This window comes from Ovis aries, chromosome 2 (assembly GCF_016772045.2).
Source record: "Ovis aries strain OAR_USU_Benz2616 breed Rambouillet chromosome 2, ARS-UI_Ramb_v3.0, whole genome shotgun sequence".
In the NCBI taxonomy this organism is placed as follows: Eukaryota; Metazoa; Chordata; class Mammalia; order Artiodactyla; family Bovidae; genus Ovis; species Ovis aries.
The window spans coordinates 152,126,099-152,140,645 of record NC_056055.1 but is presented as its reverse complement, the minus strand read 5'-3'; the positions used below and the strand labels follow the sequence as shown (position 1 = coordinate 152,140,645).

Genomic DNA, 14,547 nt, shown 5'->3' with positions numbered 1-14,547 from the left:
ATAAGCATTTCCTCAGTTTTTTTGGTGTGCTTACTTCTATTCAGGTATCTTCCTGTTCAGGTCTTTTGCTCACTTCTTACTGGGTTCTTTGTTTCCTTGTCATTGAGTCCTGAGAATCCCTCATGTATTCTGAATTAAGTGTTTTATAAAATATGTGTCTTGCAATTATTATCTCTCAGCTTTCAGCTTGTTTTTTCATTCTCTTATTAGCACCTTTCAAGGAATAGAAGTTTTAAATTTTGATAAAGTCCTATTAATCAATATTTTCTTTTATGGATCATGTTTTTGGTGCTTGTATCTAAGAAATGTTGCCTAACCCAAGAGTAGAAGCTTTTCTTCTAAGTTTTTATAGTTTTAGATTTTATTTTTACATTCATGACCCATTCTGACTTAACAATTATAACCATGCCAGGCATGTTTTGAGGTTCTTTTCTCTCAGTCTCTCTCTCTCTCTCTTTTTTTTTTTTTTTTGCCTATTTTTCCAGCAACATCTGTTGAAAAGAATGTTCTTTCTCCATTGAATTGCCTTTACACCTTTGTAAAAAATCAATTGATCATTAATCTGTGGACCTATTTCTGGTTTCTCTATTCTATTCCATTAATCAATGTTCCTCTCTTCTTTTGCCAACAACACACTATCTTAATTACTCTAGATTTATAAGCCCTGGATCAGGCACTGAAGATTTCACTTTTCTTTTTCTAAATTGATTTGGTTCTCATTTCCCTTTACATGTAATTCCTTTCTGCCAATGCAAGAGAGATAAGACATGCAGGTTCAGTTCCTGGGCCAAGAAGATCCCCTGGAAGAGGGCATGGCAACCCACACCAGTATTTTTGCCTGGGGAATCCTATGCACAGAGGAGCCTGGCATACTACAGTCCATAGCATCACCAAGAGTCAGACATGACTGAAGTGACTTAGCACATAATTTTTTTAAAGCTTGGTGAATTCTGCAAAAATCCCTTCTGGGATTTTGATTGTGATTACACTGAGTGTATAGACCTATTTGAAAATGGCTTACATACTAGCAACACTGAAACTTCAGTTCAGAGAATATAGTATAGCATTCCATTTATTTAGGTCTTTAAATTCTTTCAACTGTGTTTCATATTTTCCAAAATAGAGATTTTCCACATATTGTGTTAGATTGACACCTAAGTATTATATGAATTTTTGATGCCACTGTACATGGTTCCTTTTTCCAATTTTTCAATTTCCATTACTGTTATATAAAAATACAATTGATTTTTTTTATATTAACTGTATCATGCAACCTTGAACTTCAACAAGAACTTATTGGTTCTAAAACTTTTTTTGGAGATTCTTTAATATTTTCTATATATAAAATCAACTTATCTGTGAATAGACAAATTTGCACATATTCCTATGTATCCATATGCCTTAGATACATTTTTCTTATCTTAATGTACTGGCTAGGACTTTCCATTTGGTATTGATTAGAAGTAGTAAGAACAGACATCTTTGCCTTGTCCTCACTCTTAGTGAGAAGCATCCAGTCTTTCACAGATAAGTACAATGTTAGCTGTAAGTTTTCTGAAAAAGCTCTTTTTCATATTAAGAAGTTCACTTCCATTCTTAGTTTGGTGAGAGTTTGTATTACAGATGTTGAGTATTGTCATCTGGTTTTTGTGAATCTGTTGATATTGCCATATTTTTTCTTCTTTACTCTACTGAAATGATGAATTGTAATATTAGATTTCCTAACATTGAAAAGTCTTGCATACCCAAGATAAACCCTGTTTGATCATGATGTATTATCTTGTTATTGTATTGTTGAATTCAACTTGATATTTTGTTGCAGATTTTTGCGTCTCTATGAGAGATATTCGGAGAAGGCAATGGCACCCCACTCCAGTACTCTTGCCTGGAAAACCCCATGGACAGAGGAGCCTGGTAGGCTGCAGTTCATGGGGTCGGACAGAGTCGGACACGACTGAAGCGACTTAGCAGCAGCAGCAGCAGCAGCAGCATGAGAGATATTCGTCTGTAAGCTTTTCAGATGAAAAACAATTTGGTTTTATTGATTTTCTTTGCTTTTTTTTTCCTTCAACTATTTTCTATTCTTATCACTATTTCATTCCTTTACCTACTCTGAACTTAATTTATTCCTTTTTATTCTATCTTCTTAAATTGGTGTACCTTAGATCAAAAGTTTACAGACTTTTTCTTAAAGGGTCTGCTGCTGCTGCTGCTAAGTCGCTTCAGTCGTGTCCAACCTTGTGCGACCCAATAGACTGCAGCCCACCAGGCTCCTCTGTCCCTGGGATTCTCCAGGCAAGAATACTGCAGTGAGTTGCCATTTCCTTCTCCAATGCATGCATGCATGCTAAGTTGCTTCAGTCATGTCTGTATCTGTGTGACCCTATGGACAGCAGCCCACTAGGCTCCCCTGTGCACGGGATTCTCTAGGCAAGAGTACTGGAGTGGGTTGCCATTTCCTTCTCCACTTAAAGGGTCAGATAGTACATATTTTAGTCTCATGGGCCCTACAGTCTCTGTTGCAGCTACTTAATTCTGCCATTGTAGTATAAAAACAAGCATAGACGATACATAAATAGGTGTTGCTGTGTTTCAATAAAACTTTATTAACAAGTTGGACAGCCAATGGGTCGTAGTCTGCTGACCCTTTCTTAAGTCATCACTTAAAACCTTTCTTTGTTTCTGCTATAAGCATTTAAAGCTCTAAACTTCCTTCCCAGCAACTGCTTCAGCTCATCCATAAATTGTGCTATACTGTGTTTTTGTCTTCATTGAGTTTAGAATATATTCCATATTTTGTGATGTTCTGGGATCTGTGGGCTATTTAGATATGTGTTGATTAAATTCCAAACATTTTGGGAATTTCCAGATTGTTTTGTTATTGACTTCTAATTTAAGTCATTGGGAATGAAAGGACATCATCTCTATGATTTTAGTTATTTTTTATTTCATTTTTATTTATTTCAGAGTCTAACATGCATCTGACCTGGAGAATGTACCATGTGCACTTGAAAATAATATGTATTCCATTGTCAGGTGGAATGTTCTATAAATGTTATTCAGGTCAAGTTGCTTAATGTTGTTATTCAAATCATCTTTAGCTTCATTGATTTTCTGTCTTCTTGTTTTATCAACCACTGAGAGAGGATTGTTAATATTTTCAACTTCTATTTGAATTTGGCTATTCTTCTTTTAAGTTTTTGAAATTTTTGCTTCACGTATTTGAAAAGTTTGTTAATGGGTACATGCACATTAAGATTATTATGTCCTCTTGATGTATACTTATTGTTAGGAAATCTCTTGCTTTATCCCTGGTAATATTTATTATTATGACATGTCTTTCTTTATCACTGGTGATATTCTTTTCTATAAAATCTATTCTCTCAAAATTAATACAGATATCCCAGCTATGCTTAATATTTGTATTTTTTATCTCTCTCTTCATTTTGTTACTATCAATATAGCTACTCCAGCTTTTTAGTGCTGAATGTCTGCATATCAGAGACTTCCCATCATCATATTCTTAACTTTATGTGTACATATGTACACTGCAAACATATATGCATGCATGCTAAGTCGCTTCAGTCATGTCCAACTCTTTGTTACCCTATGATAACAGCCAGGCTCCTCTGTCCATGGGATTCTCCAAGCAAGAATACTGGAATGGGTTGCCATGCCCTCCTGCCAGGGATCTTCCTGACCCAGGGATCAAACCCACATCTCTTAGGTACCCTGCATTGGTAGGTGGGTTCTTTACCACTAGCACCACCTGGAAAGCCCACATACATACCTGCTGTTACTGCTGCTAAGTCGCTTCAGTTGTGTCCAACTCTCTGTGACCCCATAGATGGCCGCCCACCAGACTCCTCTGTCCCCGGGATTCTCCAGGCAAGAACACTGCAGTGGGTTGCCATTTCCTTCTCCAATGCATGCATGTATGTTAAATTGCTTCAGTCGTGTCTGACTCTGTGCGACCCTATCGACAGCAGCCCACCAGGCTCCTCTGTGCACAAGATTCTCTAGGCTAGAATACTGGAGTTTAATATAATAGAGCTAATATTTATAGAGAACAGCTATAGGAGAGAAAGATTTTAAAAGGGAGAGAAGTTCGTTCAACTATGCATTTGTTATTCTTTAAGGAATTTTCTGCTAATCATATAATTATTCCTTATTCAGTGTTTCAAATTTAGAGTGTATGGGCTATTTCTTGGAAATACATATTTCCAGGAATTTGGAATTTGAGTGGATTGGAGTGCCAATGCAGGAGATGCAGGAGACGTAGGTTCGATCCCTGGGTCAGAAAGATCTCCTAGAGGAACGGCAACCCACTCTAGTATTTTTGCCTGGAAAGCCCCGTGGACAGAGGAGCCTTATGGACTACAGTCCATGGGTTCGCACAGAGCTGGGCATGACTGAGTGACTAAACACACATGCAGTCTCCCTACGGTTTTAGAGAGGTAAGGCTTCACAAGGCAGGTCTTTACCCTTGAAGAGCAATAACGGAAATAGGAGAGAAAAAAGACACATTTCTAGAGGATCAGGCCAGGAAAATGTCATGGGATGGAGCTATAATATGTGATGAATTAATATTCTTTAATATATTTTGGCTCTGTTTTAAAACAATCTGGTTCCTGAAAACTGTTAATCTGGATTCAGTTCAGTTCAGTCGCTCAGTCATGTCCGACTCTTTGCGACCCCATGAATTGCAGCACGCCAGGCCGCCCTGTCCATCACCAACTCCCGGAGTTCACTCAGAATCATGTCCATCGAGTCAGTGATGCCACCCAGCCATCTCATCCTCTGTTGTCTCCTTCTCCTTCTGCCCCCAATCCCTCCCAGCATCAGAGTCTTTTCCAGTGAGTCAGCTCTTCACATGAGGTGGCCAAAGTACTGGAGTTTCAGCTTCAGCATCATTCCCTCCAAAGAAATCCCAGGGCTGATCTCCTTCAGAATTACTACCCTCTAAATTAACATCTCTAAACTAAGCATGCATTTATGAAACTAGACATTTTGCATTAAAATGATCATTGTCCAGATCCTGATGGATTAGATTTTTTTTCTAATCTGGTTTTTGACCAGAGTATTAATTCAATCATGGCATTGAATGAAAAATTTACAGAGAACCTAATCAACATACAGAGATGTGGCATCTATCTCTGTCATTTTACCTTAGCATGGGACAAAAATGATAAAACAAATTAGAAGAAAATATATGTGTTTTACTTGCAAAATTAGAGCAACCTAATCATTTTCTTGATGTGAAAAGTTTAATAAAAAAGTAGATTGATCTAATTTGGGATGCTTAAGTCACTGACACATTTAAATTGTTTTAAAAAAAATAATAAGCCAAGCTCTTGAGTCATACTGAATGATTCACCCATGAATTCTTGAGGGGATTAATTTAAAACAATTCCAAAGAAACAGTATCTTCATATACCTACTCTAAATAAGAAGAAAACAATGGAAGAGGGAAGTTATTCTAGAGGAGAAAAAGGGAAGCATCAGGATAGAATGGAATTTTGTTGGTCAGTCAGAGCAAGTGAATTCAAAAGCCAGGTGATCAGGCAAAAGAGTGAAAAATAATGGAGGGTTGGCTTCTATGGAAATAAACGTCTTCCTCATCTCTTTCACACTCCTACTCACCTCCTCTCTCTCTGTGTCACTTTGCTAGATCCCTAAATGCAAAGGAGGAGTGATCGTTATTGTTCAGGTTCCAGGGAACTGAAAGGCCCACATGCTTCAGGGATCCAGTTTTCAAAGAACACGAAAGGCACAGACCTCTTGGTCACGACCCTGTCTCCTACTTCTTTTCACAGGAGGCATGGGAAGGGCAGCACCCACTCCATCGTAGAACACAACCAGCCACCTTCCTCCACAGACTTTGCCTTTCTCCTGCTTAGCAGTCACCCCTGAGATTACAGCTGGAACTCCTGCCAGAGCTGCCATGAAGGCTGAACTACCATGAGCTCCCGAAGACAGAGGGCCCCCACTTCGTCACTCTGGCTTCATCCTAGAATTGCAAGACCCTTTGACAGTATCGTAGTGTCAGGATCTAGGATTTTGACATCACAAACCCCCTTTCTTTATCCTAGGTTATTTAATTTTTTAAAGTTTAGAAAAAGGGAGAATATTAGAGTTCCACCATACAATTCAAGGCCAAAGTACCAGGTGGCAAAGAAAGTTACTTTGACTTATTTTCCCTCCATTTTCTCCATGTCCCCCTTAATACCTCCCCTTAGACTGGAGGAGACGCGCAGCTGAACCAAGACAGTATTTAGGTATTCCTAAGTCTGTTAGCAAAAGCAGAATTTATTATTAGTAGTAGTAGTATTAAAACTACTTTTTAACAGCATTATTGAAATAAAATAATATTCCATACAATTTGCCAATCTAAAGTATATAATTTGATGGCTTTAGTATATTCATATACTTATGCATTCATCTGGAATTTTTATATCACTTATGAACATATTCCAATATTATTCCAATTTCTTAAACATAAAGATAAATCTTGAGATTTTTTACTATTAGCTGTAAAAATTTTTTAATATGAAGTTAGAAGCAATCAAAAAATCCCAAAAAAGCCACACAGATATAAATGTTAAAGAATGATAGATAATACACACTCTATTCTTAAACCTTTTCCTTTTTCTCCTGTTTAGTTCTGTTTTCTATTTATATTTGAAAGTTAATCCTGTTGTTTGATTATTTATTAAAATGCACTATTTATATGCATACGAACATATCTGTTTGAGCTAATTAATGATTTATGCCCACTGCTGCTGCTACTGCTAAGTCACTTCAGTCGTGTCCGACTCTGTGTGACCACATAGACGGCAGCCCACCAGGCTCCCCCTGTCCCTGGGATTTTCCAGGCAAGAACACTGGAGTGGGTTGCCATTTCCTTCTCCAATACATGAAAGTGAAAAGTGAAAGTGAAGTCCCTCAGTCATGTCCGACCCTCAGCGACCCCATGGACTGCAGCCCTCCAGGCTCCTACATCCGTGGGATTTTCCAGGCAAGAGTACTGGAGTGGGGTGCCATTGCCCACAGTTGATCTTTTATAGGATATTTTTCCCCTACATATCTCAAAATGAAGCCAACACTAATTATTTGGTAGCAGGTCAAGACTTAGCTAGAGCAGGAACTACACAGCCTCTGGATGATATTTATATATCCCTGACCCTCTCCTGAAGGACTGGAAATCACTCTCTTAGGAACGTGTTCTGGAACCTCAAACTGTGTCAGGTTATTAAGTTTTATGTGACTCTATTCATTCTCCTCACTCCTTAACTTTTTCTTATTTACAATAGGAGATGCAGGCTCTGCCAAGAAAAATACAACAAGCTTGATCTCAGCTACCGCCTAGAATTCTTTCAAAAGGAGAATACAGTTGGCCTCCTATACATAGGTTCCACATTTGTGGATGCAACCAACCACCTCCAGAGTTCCAAAAACCAAAACCCGAATTTGCCATGTGTTGGTGGCCTTCTTAGATGGCACTGATGGCAAAGAGCCTGCTTACCAACGCAGGAGACATGAGACGCAGGTTCAGTCCCTGAGTTGGGAAGATCCGCTGGAGGAGGGCATGGCAACCCACTCCAGTATTCTTTCCTGGAAAATCCCCATGAATAGAGAAGCCTGGCAGGCTACAGCCCATAGGGTTGCTAAGAGATGGACAGGACTAAAGCAATTTAGCATGCAAGCACAGCAACTCTTTACATAGTTTTTACATTGTACTTACAACTATTTACATAGTGTTTACATTGTATTAGTTAATATAAGTAATCTAGAGACGATTTAAAGTATATGGGAGGATGCACATAGATTACATGCAAATACTACACAGCTGTATATAAGGGACTTGAGCATCCTCAAATCTCTGTATCCCAGGGTAGAACCAGTCCCCCTGTGCTCTAAAAATGGATTTGAAAGTAACAATCACATTAAAAAAAAAAAAAAAACATAACCTTGGGAAAAACCAACTGCTTTCACATAATAATAAATCATTCACAGAGTCTAGAGTATTTCTTCTTTTTCACACGTTCTTTCATGTTACAGTACTCCTTCTTGTAAGTTAGGAAAGTCTGGGTATCCCTCACTCTTGACTAAGCCATGGAGACATCCAGTTCAAAGGCTTGGAAGTGACCTATTCAGAGATACATATGGAGATGGCAGCAGAACAAGAACAGAAGTTTTAAGAGACAAGAACAGGAAAATAGGCTCATTTTCTAATGCAAAGGCTTGGAATTAATATATTTGAAGCAGTTCATCTCACTACAATATTTTTTTAGTGTTAGATTGCCAGATAAAAGTACAGAATGCCATGCTAAATTGATATTAGACAGCAATTAATTTTAATACATGTATGCCCCATGTCATATTTGTAACATACTAAAAAATTATTTGATGTTGGTCTGAAATTCAGTTTAACTGGACATGCTATGATTTGCTAAGTATATGACTATTTAATGTGGCTTATAAAATTATCTGTAAATGCCTTTGGCTCTAGATTTTTAAGCTTCAGGTTAGTCTTACCCATAAAACTCCAGACTCAATACAACCAACTGCTCACTTGACATCTCCACCCAGTGCTGAATAGACATTTAAAGCTCAACATACCCAACACCAAGCTCCGTCTCTCTGCTTGCATGCCTCAGTCCTCCTCAGACTGCTCCTGCAGTTAGCCTCACCCCTCTTAATGGTCTCTTCTATTGCTTAGGTCAAAACTGGGCATCATCCTTTGCTTGTCTCATCTCTCACACCTCAAATACTTCATTTTTGCATCCTTGTAGTAAAATGGAGGAACTCTCAATGGGTTCAGGCAGCAGAGATAATGAAGAAATATGCCCCCAATACTCCTGCACAGTCTCTTTTCCAGAACCTTGGAGCCTCTTGCTACATTTGTGTCAGTCAACCAATAAATGACTGTCCTTAAAGAAAGGCAAAGGTGACATCTTTTGCATGATAAACTGTCAGTCCAAGGCTTTCACTTTCAGCTCAGCTTAAAATGTATAGTAGGAACTGCTAACTGCTGTTAAGTGGGAAAACAAGACAAAACTCATCACCTGAAACCCCCAATCCCACTCAAGTTATTAAATGAAAGTTCTCGTTCACTTTTAGAGTAATAGCACCTAGCCTTCTAGAAGCCTAATAATCCTTTCCAACTAGAAGACAAAGGACTTTCATAAAATAAGTAGAGGATATACAATGTGTAAATCTGTATAATACTCAAGTCCAGCTTCAAATTTGAGAACCCCAAGACATTTTCTGGCAATTTGTTGTTTAGTATACATGATAAATGTTGTGAGATCATGTCAGGTCTTCCTTATCAAACAACAAGGAACACAGAAACAGATAATTAGAGCAACTCAGAGCAATCTAATTTTTTTTATCCAGACCAATAAACATTTTCTCTAAGTTTCTACCAGATCAGCAGTTACCCTCTGAGATTCTCAGCAAGGAGAAATAATTTCTACTCTGCTGTCAAGGCTTCACGCGCCTAAGGTGCTGGAGATGCTGGAGGAGAACAGCCAAAGCAAAAAGGGTTTATTGGTTCATCAATATTTTCAGATATTTCAGGTCCTAGGCCTGGTGCTCAGCAGAGTCAAATTGGAAAGTGATGTTTTCTGTCATGCAGTTTTGCTATGTCACTGCGTCAATAGCAACTTCTCATATAATATGTCAATCATGGCATGTATGTTTTCAAAAGATGGTAAATGTGATTAACAATACAATTTGTAAGTGACTAGGTCAAAATTAATGAAGGTAACTACATGAGAAAAACAATTTAAAAGATGAAACAAATTACCTTGAATCTCTCTATCAAATAATCAAAGATTTTTATAAAAGCAAGACTCAAAAATGCAAGGCACAATCTACATTTTTTCTGTGGGACACAAAGAGAAGTAAAGCTTCTTAAAGAGATTTGAAAATGATTTCATTCCACATAGAAAAGTTCACTGTAAAAGTTCGATTTTGATAAGTACTTTTCTACTATATTGCCACATTATCTCCATATCAGGCATTTTCCATAGCCTTTGCCCAATAGCTCAGTTGGTAAAGAATCCGCCTGCAATTCAGGAGACCCCAGTTTAATTCCTGGGTCAGGAAGATCCCCTGGCGAAGGGATAGGCTACCCACTCCAGTATTCTTGGGCTTCCTTGGTGGCTCAGCTGGTAAAGAATCTGCCTGCAATACAGGAAACCTGGGTTCCATCCCTGGGTTGGGAAGATTCCCTGGAGTAAGGGAACAGCTACCCACTCCAGTATTCTTGCCCAGAGAATTCCATGGACTGTAGAGTCCATGGGGTCACAATGAGTTGGACACGACTAAGCAACTTTCACTTCTTTTTTTCAAATTTTCAGGAGACAAGCAAATTTGAAGAGACGATCTATTTTCTTTGTTTTTTGCACATTTTAATTTCAAGTTTCCATGCCTTTTTGAGAACATAGCAGGGCATATTTTCCTATGTTGCTATGCCTAGTGTTTCTAAACACTGAAATTTTCTAAAGATTCTGTCACATAATAAACCTTTCAAGCCAGATTAAAAAAATAATTGAGTCTACTGTTTAAATGTCTGCAACAAAACTATTAGTTTCCTGAAATAAAAAAGGGTGTACAGATAGCCTTCAGAGGCAACTTCAGAGGTACCCAGGCAGAACTGTGATCTCCAGCAGGCTGTGTATGTGTGTGTAAAACTGTGTAAATTCAATTAAATCATCAAGAGCACTTTGAATACTCCAAGTTAGTGGAGTTTCTGCCCATTTCTTATAAAGACTTTCCATAGTCATTTTTCTTCCCATTGATGAATTTACTGACTCTGAACACAAATGTTTCCCTTTATCACATCATCTTCTGGCTAAGTCTCTGGGTAACCGCTCTCCTAAGAGGCTGGCCTTTTCAAAGATAACTGAAATGTTTTAATCCTCATATTGCATCAACTGATCACTTCCAACAATTAAATTCTCATTTGAATACAATGTTTGGTAACTCTCTCAGACGGTCTGAAACACTGACTCTGCATGTGACAGCAATCATACTATTCAAAACATTCTCCCCAATATGTCGCTAAGAAGAAAACTACCTGGAGTATAGCCATTAATGTCAAACAGATTGTCACAAAAATGCATAAAAATCATCTTTGGACAAAGTACAGCCCAATGGAAAAACACCAGTTTTTATGTGCAAATATTTTAAATGTCTTTTTGGAATGTTTAAAGAATGAGTTAGTGAGGAATCTGTTCCTGGTGTCTCTCCATAACCCAGAATAACGTTATAATGAAAAGAGTTTTAGGGTTAAAGGGGTTTTCATCATAGCACACCGAGGGTTCTATTTAGCCTATCAAAGCACAGACCTGTTATAAACGCTGGGACTCTTGCCAGAACATTTTTTTCCCCTGCAACTCTTAGTAAAGATCATACCTCGAAAGCACTGTGCCTTGCTAACCACGCAGATTTAAGCTCCCACTCCCACCTACGGAGCTTGGCAGCAGCGGCTTTTGAGGTAACCCTCATCTCTTAAAACTCAGACTGAATTGCCACCACCACTCCCTACCCTCCCACCACCGGCTCCTCATCCTTGCTCAGATCTCCGGAGCTCAGCACGGAGTGTCCCTAAAGCCCCAGCAGAGTGAACTCAGGGTGTCACCCAACTCCCAGCCCTGCGCACACCCACAAACACTCTCCTACTCCCTCCGCTGCAAACTGCCCCCCAATCTGCCACTCAGCTCCCCTCAGCTCCCCTCTAACACCATACCCCCACGTCCCTGTAGCTTTTTCCCTCCTCCTAGTGGCTTCATCCTCGACACACCTGTCTACCCCGCTATCAGACGTCAGGTGCCCACGCTGCGCCCTATCCCATGCCTCTCTCAATCCAACTGGCGCTACCCACCCCTCCCCGAGGAAGGTCATTTCGCTCGGAGCACCTTCTTCCCCCATCCCTCGCCCACCCGCAAACAGCCCCCGACTTCCACCCTCGCGGGCTCTGAGAAAAGGGAGCCTATGGTACCTGCCGAGAGTGCGGCGGCGGCGGCGAGCAGCAGAAGAGCCTGGCGGAGCGCGGCGCAGAGCGCTCGGGTCATGGCCACAAGGCGCCGCGCCCGGGCTGCGAGGCCCGGGAGAGCAGCGGCCGGGGCCGCGCGGGCCGCTTTGAAGTTCCCGGGGCACGGAAAGGAAGCGCAGCCCGGCACCCTTTTGAAGTGTGCGGTTGGCTCTATTCAGCGCTGGCGTCCCCCTCCCCTGCCTCCCCCATCCCCCGCCCCCCGCGGCTGGCTGTGCGTGGGGCTCCAGCCACTGGCCCCGCAGCCGGGCTGGCAGGGGCGGGGGGTTGGGGGGGGGGGGTGCGCGACAGAGCCCGCCCCTGCCGCGCCTCCGCCCCTGGGCTCTCCGGCAGCTGCCCGGGGCCTGGCGCTGCCCAGCAGGCGGGCAAAGGCGGCTGGTGGGAGAGGCAGTGAGATCGCCCAGAGGCGGGGCGGGGATGGGTAGGGAGCGGAATAAGAAAGATGGTGGGGTGGCGCGGAGTCCCCAGGACTGGGTGCGCTGAGTCCCCAGGACTGGGTACGCTGAGTCCCCAAGACTGGGTACGCTGAGAAGCGGATCCGGACAGGAGGGAAACCCCTACTGAGACTTTAGGAAAACTTAAACCCCGTGGCAGTTGTTTCCTGGTGGCCCCGCTCTGTAGTCTCCTACTGTAGATCCACGCGTCCAGGTCTCTTGACACTCACTTGTCGTCAGTGCCCTCCAGGTTTTCAAACGTGATTGAGCCCTGAAACACCCAGGCTGCACGCTCCGCCACGTCCTGGAGGTGGGCGCCTCTGTGGAAGGGCGCCCTCTGTGTTCAACTCTGGAAATAATCAGTTACCCCACTGCCTGGGTTCCCTGTGGCTGTGGTTTAACAGATTTCTTCTCTGATCTGGTGCCTTCAAGCAACCCTTCTCCCTAGCAACCCATCCTTCTATGAATGGCAACCGAAGGCAGACTACCTGCGCCACGCGATGTGGTCGTCTGCAGTGTATAATCCAGGTTTGGAAGGAAGCAGGGGACCAGTCTGGAGAAGACGATGGCAACCCACTCCAGTACTCTTGCCTGGAAAATCCCATGGACGGAGGAGCCTGGTAGGCTGCAGTCCATGTGGTCGCGAAGAGTCAGACACGACTGAGCAACTTCACTGCCACTTTTCACTTTCATGCACTGGAGAAAGAAATGGCAACCCACTCCAGTGTTCTTCCCTGGAGAATCCCAGGGACGCGGGAGCCTAGTGGGCTGCCGTCTATGGCGTCGCACAGAGTCGGACACGACTGAAGCAACTTAGCAGCAGCAGCAGCAGAGGACCAGTCTTACGGAAGATATTTTAGCAACTACAGTTTTAGTAATTGAAACACTGAGGGGCAGAGTGGAATCAAACACAGAGTTTAAGGAGAGGTGAAGAATGATATAAAGTAATATATTAGAAACTTGTTTTAGTGTTGTTTAAATCCCTAGGGCTTATCAAATGCGTGTTTCCCATGTGGATTGTGTTTGCAAGTATAAGGGCAGTCTTAGCAATTAATAATTAGCCTAAATTCAATCCATGTATATAGCCTGTACATTAAAGTGAGTAGGATTTTTTCAAATTTTTATTGGAGTATAGTTGATTTATAATGTTATGTTAGTTTCAGGTGTACAGCAAAGTAAGTCAATTATACATATACATATATCCACTCTTTTTAAAACTTTTTCCCATATAGGCCTTAAGAGACTATTGAGTAGCATTCCTTGTGCTATATAGTAGGTCCTTGTTGTTGTTCAGTCGCTCAGTCATTTTTGACTCTTTGCGACCCCATGGACTGCAGCACTGCCAGGCTTTCCTGTCCGTCACCAACTCCCAGAACATGCTCAAATTCATGTCCATCGAGTTGGTCATGCCATCCAACCATCTCGTCCTCTGTCGTCCCCTTCTCTTACTGCCTTCAATCGTTCCCAGCATCAGGGTCTTTTCCAACAAGTTGGCTCTCTGCATCAGGTGGCCCAGGTATTGCAGATTCAGCTTTAGCATCAGTCCTTATTAGTTACCTCTTTTATATATAGTAGTGTATATATGTCAGTCTGAATGGAATTATTTTAAACTGAAAAACACAGAAAGCCAAGAATCCAGTACTGGTGCTATTGCTGCTGTTAGGTGGCTCTTTGAAGAATGGTTGTCATATAAATTAATTGCTTTAGAGTAAGAGATATTACTTGCTTCTGCATCTAGTTTAGCACTAAATAGTGCATGTTCTTTCTGAAGTCTATGAAAGACTTTACAGATGAAGTCTTTCATGGATGAAGGTGAAATGATGTATACAACTGACTTAATCGAAGAAACCACAGTATTGGGGGTGGGATGTTTGTCAGACTTTGAATGATACTGACAGTCTTGAGGATCTCACCCAGCCCAAACACCACCACCACTTTGCATGAATCAAAACATCCGTAAGCATAAAATGACTTTGTTCTCCTTTCACTCTGGATCTAAGTAAACAAAACAACAAAAAAATGGAGAATGTGGGACAAGCCTGAGCCCTTCCA

General features: G+C 41.3%; 1 protein-coding gene across 1 annotated transcript in view; it reads right to left on the bottom strand.

The window, feature by feature from the left end:
• The window catches only part of ACVR1C (activin A receptor type 1C), an 87,937-nt gene extending 75,721 nt beyond the window's left edge, over nucleotides 1–12,216 (bottom strand). Inside the window, exon 1 of the mRNA XM_027964938.3 lies at nucleotides 12,011–12,216. Coding sequence (XP_027820739.2) covers nucleotides 12,011–12,083 — 73 coding nt within the window. The 5' untranslated portion in view covers nucleotides 12,084–12,216. The remainder of the gene's footprint in view (nucleotides 1–12,010) is intronic.
• Between the last annotated feature and the right edge of the window lie 2,331 nt (nucleotides 12,217–14,547).